This window comes from Epinephelus fuscoguttatus, linkage group LG21 (assembly GCF_011397635.1).
Source record: "Epinephelus fuscoguttatus linkage group LG21, E.fuscoguttatus.final_Chr_v1".
Lineage (NCBI taxonomy): Eukaryota > Metazoa > Chordata > Actinopteri > Perciformes > Serranidae > Epinephelus > Epinephelus fuscoguttatus.
This window is the reverse complement of record NC_064772.1, coordinates 15507825-15521905: the sequence shown is the minus strand read 5'-3', so window position 1 is coordinate 15521905 and position 14081 is coordinate 15507825. Positions and strand designations below refer to the sequence as shown.

The 14081-nt window shown below is 40.5% G+C and overlaps 1 protein-coding gene across 5 annotated transcripts in view; it reads right to left on the bottom strand.

Annotated features, from left to right (window-relative positions):
- The window catches only part of LOC125881792 (dnaJ homolog subfamily C member 13), a 45367-nt gene that overhangs the window by 13856 nt on the left and 17430 nt on the right, over positions 1-14081 (bottom strand). For 2 of the 5 annotated variants that reach the window (XM_049565122.1, XM_049565125.1), the window contains exons 8-27: positions 13966-14061; positions 13636-13727; positions 13199-13365; positions 12121-12200; positions 11843-12012; positions 11709-11741; positions 10859-10958; positions 7192-7299; positions 6909-7064; positions 6744-6800; positions 5550-5671; positions 5248-5323; positions 4968-5063; positions 4724-4864; positions 2901-2918; positions 1109-1191; positions 793-946; positions 504-607; positions 249-408; positions 92-154 (exon numbers count right to left, since the gene is read on the bottom strand). In XM_049565122.1, coding sequence (XP_049421079.1) covers positions 92-154; positions 249-408; positions 504-607; positions 793-946; positions 1109-1191; positions 2901-2918; positions 4724-4864; positions 4968-5063; positions 5248-5323; positions 5550-5671; positions 6744-6800; positions 6909-7064; positions 7192-7299; positions 10859-10958; positions 11709-11741; positions 11843-12012; positions 12121-12200; positions 13199-13365; positions 13636-13727; positions 13966-14061 — 2076 coding nt within the window. The remainder of the gene's footprint in view (positions 1-91; positions 155-248; positions 409-503; positions 608-792; positions 947-1108; positions 1192-2900; positions 2919-4723; positions 4865-4967; positions 5064-5247; positions 5324-5549; positions 5672-6743; positions 6801-6908; positions 7065-7191; positions 7300-10858; positions 10959-11708; positions 11742-11842; positions 12013-12120; positions 12201-13198; positions 13366-13635; positions 13728-13965; positions 14062-14081) is intronic. The other 3 variants (XM_049565123.1, XM_049565124.1, XM_049565126.1) reach the window with 3 other exon arrangements.

The window sequence follows — 14081 nt, the reverse complement described above, 5'->3', positions numbered from 1 at the left end:
TGCAACAAAATAATGAAGTATTACTCGAGACAGAGACACAGAAATGCGAGTAAAATGAATGGGCAGTTCCAAGTTGCTTTAAACAGCTTACCTTGTTGAGGATGAGTTTGTTGAGGAAGAGGATGAGTCTGTCTCTTTCAAGTTTGTCTGTACACTGTAGACAGAGGAGCATTTTGGATTTCAGGATTAATTAAAAGACACCAAAACACCTCAAATATATTAGTATATATTAGTATATTAGCACTCACTCGGTCCAACATGCCCACTATGTATTTTGTGTCTGTGAAGGAGCCAATCTCCTCGTAGCACTTCCCATAGACTATAGCGAGCGCCTGCAGGCACAGGCACTTCATCGTAACTTTGGGTGTCAGCAGAAAGCGATGGTAGAGTTCATTGAAGAACTCGTATCTAAGAGCAAAAAGAGGGCGAAGCATGAGTCATCACTTTGGATCCAGTGCAGAATGATAATATTAGTGCAGCTGGATGAGTGTTTGCAGTCTTACGATCTCTTGATGGCATTTGATTCTTCATTTTCATCCTCTTCGAGCAGCAGACGCAGGTAATAATCCCCAATCTTTATCTCATCTGAAAGGCACTCGTATTTCACCTGCAAATGGGAACATATACAGACACAGTATGAGTATTAGTTCAAGAGATAATCCTGTATTTATATGTGGGATTCAAGTATCACCATACACTGGTCTGGCCTGAAACTCCAGTGTGTCACAGATATTGATGGTTAAAATCAAATGAGAGCTCAGTGAGTGTAACATACTCCAGCTGAGCACAGACCTCAAACTCCTGGTGGTTCCAAGAGATGACGGTGGCACTGCCAAGCTCACGGTCTATGCTGAAGGCACGCATCTCCCCCTCCAGAGCGTCCCGCAGCTCCTCCCTTGTCTTCAGGTTCCAGATGAGGTTGGACCGTGCATGGTCGAGCTGGAATCTTGAGAAGACAGAAAAGCAGGTCAGGATTGTAAAGTAAAAAATAACCGGTTTAACACATTGCTCCAGTGGTGGGTTTTATTCTTGCAAAATGCACTGTGTGTTCATAAAAACAAATGTCCCTAAGCCAGAAACTGATCTCTCTATGGGAGCCATGTTGTACCTGTAGTAGAAAAGCTCCCAGTTGACTTCAATCTTTATCCTCTGGCGTCTCTTCCTCAGGATGACAGGCTTTTGGTTTGGGTTCTGAAATCAAAGGAAAGACTCAAACTTTAAGGAACTGCTTCAAGTCAGTTTATCAATCTTTAAAGCATTCAATATTTCTCCTTCACAGCTTATGGCATAAAGAGAGTTGTGAAGTTAAAATGGCAACAACATGAGAAACATTTGACACAGGGACACCAGACATGGAAAAAAAAATGTCATGAGTATGGAGGAAAGTAAAACAAGAATGTTTTTGAGAATGGAGAAAGTCAGATATTAGGGACATAAAACAAAACGACCAAAAAACATTGTCATCATTGCACCAACATAGAAAACAAGGTTATGAAACACAAAAACCAAAGTGGGATCCCAAAACTGGGTGTGTTCTATAATTCTTGCTGGGCGAGACAGAGTTATGATGCCAACTGTCATGAATATGTTGCTTCAAGAGGATGTCGTTACTGTAGCCTTAGAACCTTCAAGGAATACTTCACCCCCCAATCACCATTTGTGTATCAATAAATCGCCCCATGCAACTGCTTGTGCAGTGCAATCCAAGTCTCATTAACCAGCAGTATGCTCAGTTCTTCCTAAACATGCATTTTCGCTAAAACCTTACTATGTAAAACAGTTTCGCATAAAGAGTCTCAGGCATGGATGAGTAGCACACCTGGGCGAGCGCATGTGTTTGAACTCTGCCTAATGGAACCAGCAGAAGAACAAAACTCACTCGGTGAGATGGGGAGATTGGCTTTCTATAATTGGTCTCTCAACTCTCTACTCCCCCACAAATGGGGCTTTTAAGCAACACTCCCAAACTGTCCCATATACCTGATTTGGTGTGAATAAAGCTTTACAGCAACTATATGCAGATATGACATTTAAACTTGTCATCAAATTTGCATCCTAACAGAGGTATTCTTTAAAGGAAAGATGAACTTTGAATTTAAATTAAACACACACCTATGTGGAAGTGTTTTAAAATGTAAGGGATTTTTGAGTACTTCCAAATACGAGTAGTGCACCTGGGCAAGCACATGTGTGTTTTAAATAGTTACGTTTTTGCAAAAATACAAGTCCTGAGCATACGACTGGATAAATGAGACTTGGATTATACTGCACAAGTTGTGTGAGAGTTTGTAAACGGATGTTCTGATATAGTTTTGCTGCTGTTTGTTCATTGTGTGAGAAAAACAATGTTTACTTCCCAAATTAAAGGTAACATGGGGTGAGTAACTGATAAACAAATGATCAATTTCTAGATGAAGTATTCCTTTAATTTGCATATTACTTATTACTTGAAAGGGAAGCATTTTTCTCTTTGGAGCCATACAGCAAATTTCCTGCATAATCAAAACTGGTGTGAAGGATGTAAAATGTGGCTCCAGAGGCCTCACAGTCTACTTGGCAAAGATCCCTCTGTTTATAGTAATTATACTCTCAGACCAAATGTGGTCATTATTTACTGATGACAAAACACTACAGATACTCTGAACATGTGTTCCACTGACAGCAGGGCAAGAAGAGGCATCTTTGTTTTTATTGCCTAAAGCATGATGCATGACTGACTTCTTCTTTTCTTGTATCTATTTGAAGACACATGTGACATGCCCTTGTAGATAACAGGTCATCGCCTGGCTGAATTTAAAAAACATACCCAATATGTCACATGAAGATGGAAAGAATGTTTTGGTGAAGAGACAGAAGATGGAAAGAAAACAGCACGGATCCCATTGGTCAGTCCTACTTACCAGGTTATTTCTGTCCTGCTGCATTGTTTGACAGCAGAGAAACCACACAAGACAAGGGGAGGGTGGGGCAGATACAACACAGAGAGATTATTGTTCCTCGGATCAAACAGAGATGATCGAAACAAAAAGGCTCACAGATCACTGGAGTACATCATACTATGAGATTGACAAACAAAACTAACACTAAATCCTTCAGGTGTTATTAGCTGATGATTCACTGAATTACTATGTTTTAAAAGGCTACCAAATTATTCGCTAACATCAAATATACATGTAGCATGGGATGCAAAATGTGATTAAGAACACTCAGTGATAGCAAGCCAATCAAAGTATGTGGCTGATCAGCCATTTTGAGTCATTCAAAGTGAAGAAAAGGGAAAGGAAGCCAGGTGACATTCAGGTGAAGTAAGCAGCATTTTATGCCACTGATATAAAGTACGCCCTTTAAATGGCAATTAACTTTTAATTCTTTTAATTTTTTTTGAAGTTATTAACACCTATTAATATATACAATAAATCATATATAGAATTATAGCACCTTAGGAGTAGCACAAAATTACTCAGATTGAGACCTTACAAAATCTGGCCAACAAAAACAAAACCAAGCGATGCCTCTTGCCACTAATAACCAAGTTTAGCTAAGATCCCAGAACACCACAGTTACCTCCATAATTTTGGCCAGTGTGCTGCTGGGAGTGGATGCCCTGGGAACTGTGTAGTTTGTTGGTGGATTTATGGAGTGGAGTTGTTGGAGGGTAAAACTACAAAAACAGACTTCTTGGCTTATTGCCAAGGGTTGGCATGCTAACGACTCTCAGGACTGTATGTCTTCCACTCCCCAAAAATGCAGCTGCAGGCCTACAGTAAGCTACACTGTGTCATCTTTGAAGTGTTTTATTTTTCTTCGGACTCGCGCAAGTAGTTGGGAGTGGAAAGAATAAAAAGGGAGAATTGCTGCACCATAGTCTTACAAAAGTTGGAAAAACCCTGCTGTTTATTCTGGCATCATGTTGGCTAAAATGTTGGCAATATTCTTATGTGAACAAACATAAATATGATCGAGGTCATGTCTATTTATTGTATGATAGTCAACATAATTATTGTGAAGGCCTAAAACTAAGTTTAGGGGATGTTGTAGATTTTTTTTCTTACTCACAGAGATACCCTTCAAAAGAAAGGTGAACTTTAAAGATTTTTTTTTTTTTTTTTGGGCTTTTGACTTTATTTGACAGGACAAAGTTAAGCATGACGGCGGAGAGAGAGAGGGGATGACATGCAGCGGAGGGGCATGGGCCAGAATTGAACCCACAACCGCTACAAAGACAATGCCTTTGCACATGGGACCCCCTGCTCTAACCACTGAGCTACTGGTCGCCCCAGAAAGGTGACCTTTAAATTTAAATAAAACTGTGGTCATATTCAGAAACACCTGCAATGGAAAAAAGTCTGTCTTAGCAACAGAAAAAAATGTCTGTGAAACATACATGAAAATATGCACAAGCAGTTTGAACAGCAGATATGCAAGGGTGCGGAAAAATCAAATGTGATTGTAACTTGGCATGTACTGCTTCCCCAAGGTCAGGCAGCATCGGAGCTGGCACCACTCTGCATGCAAAACAACAACAGCAGCTGCAAAGTGTGTTACTGAGTATGGACTGGGCAGTACTGTTCAGCATCAGCAGGAGGAGCAGCAGCAGCAGTCAGAGACACCTGAGCAGACAAAGTCAGCAGCAGCAGCAGCAGCAGCAGCAGTAGCAGCTTGTCTGATAGATAACAGAGAAATCAGCCTCTCAGCATCTTTGCAAAGGAAAATATCTCCTCACCTCCTTCTGGGCTATGCCCATTTTATCTCTCCAGTGCATCAACACCAGATCAGCCTTCTCCTTGGCAAACTTCTCCACCTCTTTGGCTGCTTTGCCGGCTATCCGCTGCCACTCGGGGACCTTGTTTCGATTTAGCTGGTCCTGTGGGCAACAAATATAAAACAACAGTTAGAGATGTCAAATACTCTCATTGAGCCGTTTGTTCAATCTGCAGAAAAGTAAAGTTATGTGTTTGTCCAGATACCGTGGCAATTTTCAAGTTGTCACGGACGTGCATTCTGTCCATATCTTTCTCCGGCACAGCGTCAGGACTGTCCAGGTAAGCCAGCAGGCCTGTTGGCTGAGAGCGCACAAGACACAGTGAAATGGGTTAAGACTTAAACAACGTGCCTTAGCTGCCAGAGAAAAGTATTGGCTTACATCCTGGAGTACTTGTCTGTATCACATTATGCTAATAGCTGCCGTGAGTATTGGACAGGCATCAAATATTTTAAAGTCTTGAATGGGCTGATCTGTGGCCTTACCAGTATCCTTTTCAGAAGGTTCATGGCAGTGGGGTTCTCTGCTGTCCAAAGTCCCACCAGGTGACGACTCAGCTGCCTGAGAGAGAAAAATATCACTCGAGTCGCTGTTTTGTTATTTGTTCCTCAGAGAACACGTCTTCATTTTCATTTACTGTAGCAACTGAAGCTTTGTCTACCACTACATGAGATTAATGTTTCTCTGGTTAAGAGTATTAATGTAGAACGAAACTGTAAATAGAGAGAATTAACTAGCTGCTGGAACCAATAAATTGTGTGAATGTGTGAATTAATTGAGGTTAGACCTGTTGGTAAGCATCCGCTGGTCAGTGCTGATGGTGAACAAAGAAGTGTGCAGATGTCGTGGAAGAGCCCCTTCACTCAGGGCCAGCTCCTGCATCTTGGTGGCTATTTCCTTGTCCCCCTCCTACATGTAAACAAACACAGGTTGATGATCGGATCATATATCAATTATTGAGGCGATGATTGACGATTGTGTTTCCTACACCAACATTAAGGAGACTTTAACTAACTTGCTATAAGAGCTAAGATGCTATGAAAAATAATCTGAGTCTGCGTCCTGCCGTGCACTTAGAGGTGTTTGTGGTGCAGCAGCATGTCCGCCTGCTGAGCTCCATTAATCAGCATGAGTAATGAGTGAATTTGAAATTCTTAATTGCAAACCAGTTTGCCGTCTCCTTTACACCCCACATCTCCGTTCTCTGTATGCCTGCTCACCAAACTTTGTTCTCAACTCCATAAGAGCAGTTAATGTTATGGATATGATTTAGATTGTGATAATAAAGATGAAATTATAATGTTAAACGGAACATGACACTGTGATATCATCCCACCAAGTACAGACTAGATAGATTTGAATTTAAATTTTTTTTTAATTAAAATGTTCAACTCCTTTTATAAACATTTATTCTCATATTTTTAGCTGTATTGGTTGCAAAAAAGCTAAAGTTTTGATTTCTTTTTAAAGATCCATCAGACGCTGGGCCACGCTCAAAATGATAATTCAAAATCTTTAATTCAAGTAAAATTGACATCAATAATACATTTTTAAAAAATGCTAAACCGAGAATATATTACAAAATAAAAACGAATAAATATACCACAACAACAACAACTACGACTGCTGCTATTTACAATGATATTACAATAATACCAATATTTTAACAGTAAATGTATTAATTCACCTGTAAACAGTTCACAATAATAAAATTTGGTTAACAAGTTACTTTATTAGCTGTTTTTGTAAATCCAAAACATACTTAAAATAGACAACTGCACATTATATTTGTGTTTCTTTAACACTAAAACTAAGTCATCCATGCTGGCATTTCCCAGGGGATCGAATAACCATGACTGGACAGTATAAAAAATAGAAATAATCGGCCAACCCTAGTGTGATATCATCATAAAGCATGATGCTACAGGAAATGCAATCAAATATTCACACTTTAAACCACCTGACCTACAGAAAGGCTTACCTCAATGATGGCCTTCATCACCAGGCCTGCTCCCTTCACTATCGCCATAGACGGATGCTGGGGATAAAGACAACATAATTCGACACTCCAGCATCTACTGTATTTGTATCAGTCATATTACTATCACAGATAGGGTAGAAAGGTTTATTCATAAAAGACAACTACCTGGAAGAGTTTGAACAAGGTGCGCCCGTTGGAGGCAACCATCTCGAGCAGCATGTCAAACTGCTGCCCCTCTGTGGTCTCACTGTAGGGGGCGCAGAGGGCAAACGTTAAGAAGTCCAGTAAGGAGCTGATGACCAACGCTCCAGTCCCGTGGTCCTGAAGACAAAAGAAAAAGGGAATGAGAGCTGAGATTCTGGATACAAATAAAAAAAGACTTTTATAAAACAACTTCTGAATTTGATCAATACTGCATCCAGCTTGCTGACAATAAAAACAAATGTACCACGTTAGTGATGAATTTTTCAAGGAGGTTTTCAAGGAACTTCTTGGAGGAGAGCAGAGAGGCCTTGTTCAGCTGCTCCTGCCTCAGGTCGTAGTCATCGTGCATCGGCTGCAAAGAAACATCAAACAAAAGGTCTCAGTCAAACAGCAATACAAAAGTCAAATGTTTTTTTAAGACAGGGTTCAACATGTTATTTTTCACTTGGGTGGGTCAGAAATCTACTTGCCTAAACTCAGTTTTTACTTGACCCATACAAATTGTTTTTTTGGCAGTTATCAAATAACAATGACTCAAGTCAACTGTCATATTTAATCTTTATTTAAGTAAATCAACATTTTTTTAAACTAGTTATGCTGCAGTATTCAGTTTGTGATTAACTGACATAACATGTTTCATACAAGCACAGTAGAGCCCCAGAGGAAGAGTTGTTGGCAGCACTGCCATGCAAGCAAGTTGCTATGTGCTCTTGTTACGGCGCTCCAGCAAACGACTTTCAGAAAATTGACATGTCTTTGAAAAATATCCCCATTTTATCCACTCTCAAACTTGGGGTAAACAATCTGATACATGGTTGGAGCTTTGCGCTGTTGGAAGTAGTTTGCCTTCAGGGCTCTCTGCCAGAAAGGGATGTCTTGGTTAAGGTTAGGAAAAAAATCATGGTTCGGGTTAAAATGAATTAATTTCCGCCAGAAAGGCCTTTTTCGACAGAGGCGCATTAATATGGCTGCTGTATGTGTTTGTGCGTGTGTGTGCCATGGCTCTCCTATCCTCCTCTCTCAAAAACTTCCTCTGCTTAACTCTACCCCGTCAGCACTTTTATTCCCTTGACTCATAATTGACACAAAGTTATGCATCTGAATAGACGGAGCCTTCTCCCAAAACTGACTTCATTAGAATATGGGTTACTCAGTACAAACTTGATGTACTCACCTTCTCTGAGACATGTTTGCACAGTAAAATATGAGACAATGACACCAAACTTGAAAATTATACATTATACAGAGCAGACGGAAGTACAAGAGGAGGAGGCGTGGCTAAATGTGTTTCTTCACACTTGGTTTGTGAATTTACCATTCCTAAAAATCTGAGTACTGGTAGTATTTATAGAACTAAATACATATTATCCACCCTTACATCATTTAGGAACCCAGGTAAAATGATTATTTTAGGTGACTTCAACAGTGATTGGCTTGTTCGTTCTATGTCTAACGATACAAACCTGCTTAAAAGCATAGCGATCACTCTGTGATCTTTTGTGTATGAAAGACTAAGGCCCCTCGTCTTCCTCCAAAATGTATTAGAGTTCCAGTGCTGTTGTTGACAACTTCATTGAGATTTGATTTCAATAAACTGGAAGAGATTTCAACTTTTACCTTATGTTGCAGGAGCTTGGAGCTATTTTTATTGTGAAGTAACCTGAGTAATTGATAAACACAGAGGGAAATTGTAGTTAAATTTAAGCATCTCAAGCAAACATTTTATAAACTTGGTATGGGGTGTCACCCAGACCCTCAGAGAGCTGAGCAGCAATGAGGACATCATAATAAAGCCAGCAGACAAGGGGGGCACAGTCGTGGTTATAGACGACAATGGATACATCAGTGAAGCTTATCAGCAACTGAACAATCTCAAATATTAACCAAGAACTTCAAATTAACCCTCTTTCCATCATAAAATGTGATCTCACAGCTGTCTTAAGCAGAGCCAAAGATGCAGGCTCAATCTAGGAATGTGAGTATGGCTTTCTTAGTTGTGAATATCCAAAAATGGCGGCATTTTACAAACTACCTAAAATCCACAAGGAGCCAAAAGACAAACACCCCTGGCAGACCTATTGTGTCAGCCAATGAGACACTGACTGAGCCAGCATCCTGATTTATTGACTATTTTCTAAAACCATTTGTACTTGAACTTCCATCTTATGTAGAGGATACTACAGATGTTTCTAACAAGGTAAAGTTAGAGATTGTATATCGTAAGTCTTGATGTAGAATCCTTGTACACCAATACTGTGCATTCAGAGGGCATACGTGCAAGGAAATTCTATTTATCACATAGGCAAGAAACTATGCCCCCTACTGATTTTCTTTTGGAGCTCATGGAGTGAGTCCTCAACAATACTGTCTTTCTGTTCCAAGATAAAATGTATAAACAAGTCCTCCAACTCATTTTTTGTCACACGCTATAGCACTAAATCTCAAGAATATCCTTAAAAGTGACCCCAGTTTGAGAACGAACGAGCTCCCACTATAAAAAGACTGGTACACCAGCAAGCAAAGAGGACATGTGTTTAAAGAAACCCTCAGGTACTTTCAAGTGTCTCCTAACACATGTAAGCACTGTCCAAATGTGACTCAAACAAAGACTTTCACTGATTTCAAAACAGGAAGGACACATGACCAAAGGGACCAAAAGACACCTTAAAAATAGACTTCTGGAACATAAATGCACGATAAGGACGCAGAATAAGGACCACCCCATGGCCAAACACTTCAACTGAGGATAGAAGTTTTAGAATCAGTACAGGTGTTCAATAGAGGTGAGGATCATTTACACAGATTTCGCCACAGGGGAATCTTTTTTGATTTTTAAACTTGATGCACTGCAGTGGTAAATCCTGATATAAATCTTGATTTAAATAAGGAAATTGATTACACACCCTTCCTTTATTTCTTTTTTAAACCTAGATCCTTAACAGAGCAGTTACTCCTGAGCATCATGAGATAGAGATGGTCAAACATACAGAATTTACTTTTCTATATGTTTCTGTACAGATACAACTTAAATAATTCTTTCTGATTTCTCATTTTTGTGCAGGATGTTTATTTTTTTCTGAACACTTGTGGAGGCGTGTCACCTTCAAAATGGCCTCTCAATGTGATGCATTGCTGTCACCCACCTGCATTCACTTGCTAGTCAGGATTGGGTGACACAACCTAACAAGTTTATAAATGTTTGCTTGACTCCTGTCCATCCTTTTGCACCCTGATGACGAACTTAGCGTCGAAACCCGCTGCTGTTTTAATGTAAGCAGCCATGTTCTTTGAATAAAGGCTTTTTAACTTAATTCAAGTGCATTTGTTCCTGATCCATGCACGAGTGCACGAGTTAATATTTTCTTTCCATCTTTAATCAACACTGCTCCTGTGTGGGTTGCTCCCTTGTGTTCGACTCACCTACAGCAATTTTAGCAGCTCTCCCTGTAGAGGCTCTTTCTCTTTTCTATGAATACTACCTGCTGAAGTTCAATGTGCAATTAACAAACTTAAGGATGACTGTGCGCCTGGACCAGATGGCATTGAGATCTAATTTATTAAAATGGTGTAGATGGCGTAACAGACCAGGAGGTTACCAGTAAACTGTGGGACATTAGTGAAGTCATGGTGGGCATAGCCACATGCGATCTGAAATAAATTCAAGCATCTGAAAAAGTCGAGGGAATGTCTGAAATCCTGAAAAATTCTAGTTTTTTTAAAATGCTCTTCACATGTTGCTCTCTTTGTCTCATGCTGTATAACTTTCAACATTTTTTTTTAATCAGTTAGTCATTCTTTTGGTTTAATAAAGCACTTTGTAACTTTGTTTTGAAAAGCGTTATATAAGTAACATTTATAGTTATTATTTATGTATGCATTTGGTTGATGTCTAGACATTAAGGTGTACTTACACACATAAGGGCACAGAGCATGTCGACAGCAGCATGTGTCACACCGTTGTTGTTTCGTTTTAAAGCTTTTACCGTCTTTACTCCCAACTTTTCCCTGAACCTGGAACACACAACCATACATTCACAGGTTTACCAACAATACTAAAATGACCATGCCTTGAGAAGGTCACAGACAGTAAACAACAGAAACACAACTGATTATAAAGCATACAAATACTGTCTTATTTAAAAGAGGTCTAGGGTTGGATACACAAAGAATTCATTGCTTCAGAAGTGGCTTGTTGTTTCTTCTGCTCATAAAGTGTCACATCTACTAAACTACTGAGTGCAAGAATATGAAAGAGGTTTTCCTTAAAGCAAAAATAAACTGTATTTATAGTAATCTGCCTCTTGTGGTTGAGGGAAGCACCAAGCTACTCCAGCAATGAATCTTTCAGGAAAACCAATTTGCTTCACAGGAACAAATAATAAACAGTAAATACAGTTCCTCTCATACATCTCAGTGACCCGGAAAGACTACAGGGTTCTCAAATATTGTGATGTATAATGATCTAAAGGATAGAATGGGCAAAGCAGATAGTGGGAGAGAGACGGAGGCACAAAAATAAGAGTATGAGATGCCCAGAGAGGAAGGTCAAGACAAATCGAAGCAGACAGCTCGACCGAACACAGTGAAGTGACATAACCTCCCTTCTGAAGTGCCTGTCTAAAAGCCTGAGATGAAAGAAGAACAAAGATAAAAGAGGAAAAGGCTGATGGACAGACAGCTGAGAAAGACTTAAGAAAAAGAGCAAGAAGGGTAAGAAACAGAGACAAAAGGGCAGACTGAGATGTATGGATTCATATTTACGTTGCATCTGTGACTCCAGACCCTTGACCAGACCTTGGAATGACAGAGCATGCCTGTTACCAGCAGCTCAACAAAAGTACACTTTAAAGAAATCAAAGCAGGAAGCTACAGTGGGATAACTGCTGCGTTCTTACTTAGGCAGCTGGGTGAAAGCCTGGAAGCCAGCCTTAGAGGCCACCAAGCGTCGAATGGCCTGGAAATGGCTCTCCAGCTCGGCATTGAGAGCCGGCAGCTCGGTCTCCTGGGATAAAAGAGCCAGGATGGCGTTGTTGATGAGCTTCTCTTTGTTCTCAGAGAAAAGACCCTGAAGACAAACAGAGAGAGAAACACAGAGAGAGATAAAGACAGGGAGTGTGAATCCAGCTTGGGCCAACAGTTGGACAGAAATCACGCAGGATCTGAACACACTCACATCTTGGGTTACTGCATGCAGCACTCCACTGTAGGATATGTTGGCGTTGAATCTGAACACTGCATCTGCAAAGTTCCCATCTAAGCAAAGGAAGGAGGGATGGAACAATTAAACAAAAGAACAGATCACCTCAAAGAGACTACAGCCAGTTTTAAACACTAACTTGTGTTCCTAAGATGGCAAAGGCATAACCTGGCCTACTCTCCTTCTGATTAGCTATAACTTAATTGAGCAACAAGTTCATGGTTAGGGCTCGTACCAGCCGAGTGTGTGATTTTGGATAGCATCCAGGCAATCCAGAAGTAAAACAGGCGTGACATGTAACACAACAGCATCAGCAGCTACTGTGACTGCTCCTTCATTTCACACACATGTCATTGTGGTATGTCATTATCACTGCTGCCAGATTAATGGCAGAACAACAATGCCTCTCATTCTGTGTTCATACCTTTTATACAGAACAACTGGGTGGAATAATGCTGCAACATTCCCACCTTACCAGGTTGTATAAAATGGGCTTAAGAGTCTCTGCAGCACCATACGTAAGCACAACATAGCCCAGTTTGTACCTCATGTAGTTCCATTTTATTGGACTCACAGAGCTAAGCATCCAATGTTACGAATGTGGAAAAAACAATAGATAACCAGGTCATATAGCTGTGTGACTCAAATGTAATGGTATCACATGAGATCCACAAAGGGGGCTAGGTACAGCGGTGTTTTGTTGTAAATGCTAATGTTAGTCCGTTGACATTCTTGCAATTACCATGCTAACATGCTGATGTTTAGCAGGCATTACCATGCCAAAGTACAACTGAGGATTCATCCCGTGGGGACCATGCATGTCTGTACAAAATGTAATGTCCATAGTTGCTGAAATACTTTATTCTGAACCAACTGAGCGACCTTACACACCCAGAGTCATGCTGCTAGCGTGGCTAAAAACACTATTAAAGTGGATACCTCTGTCAAAATCATCAAATTAAAATCAAAACCTACATCTATACCAACTTGAATATATGATATAAAAACCTAATTGAACTTGATGAATCTCATGAGATGAAGGGCGTGGACTTACTCGGAGGCGCTGCCAGGAATTTAAGATGCAAACTCTCCACCTCCTCATCCACAGGCATGCTCAGCAGGCCCCATCTTTGCCCTCGCTGCGTGGGGGCCATCTTGACGCACACGTCCCTGTTGCCTGATGCGCGGACTCCATCGAGCAGGCTGGCTAACAGAGAGTCCCTACAGACGCGCACACAAACAGACTCAGCTAAATTCATTATGAATGATCTGTGTTATGGACGGCGAACAGTGAGCACACAGTAACAGGAGGGAGTTAAGGCTATACAGCAGACACATGCACACAAGCGAATTACTCATCTTGTAAATTAGGTCAACAGTACAAAAAAAGGCAAATAAGAGAATATAAAAAAAGTCCCTACATTTATTAAACCAACAAAGCTTGCTGTGTCACTACGTACATAATGACAGGTGTATGTGTTACGTGTGTACCTTTCTGTGGAGGAAAACTTTCTGATCTGACCTCTGATGAATTCAACTGTAAACACCTGAGGGTTGTCTACATCACAGATGAGAGCAAACACCTGAAGGGAGACGAGGCAGAGAGAGGAGGAGGGGAGAGTTTTCTCATATCACACAGAGTCAAGTGCTTTCATCCAAGCTGTTAACTCGCAGTGATGCAGTTCATACATAATGACACAAAGATAGGCAGTTCCATTAACACTTATCTTTACAGGAGTACAGCTACACAGAGCAAAATGGTTTTGAGTGTCAGCCTGAAATTTTTATAACATGATGTCACTGTAATTTCTGAGAGCCCACCTCTCCAAAGGGTTTGATGGTGACTATGTTGTATGAAGCCGGGTCCCTCTCCACTAGACATGTCTCTGTTAGGGCCAGTATACGCTTAACAGGCTCCTGAGGGAAGACAAAGATAA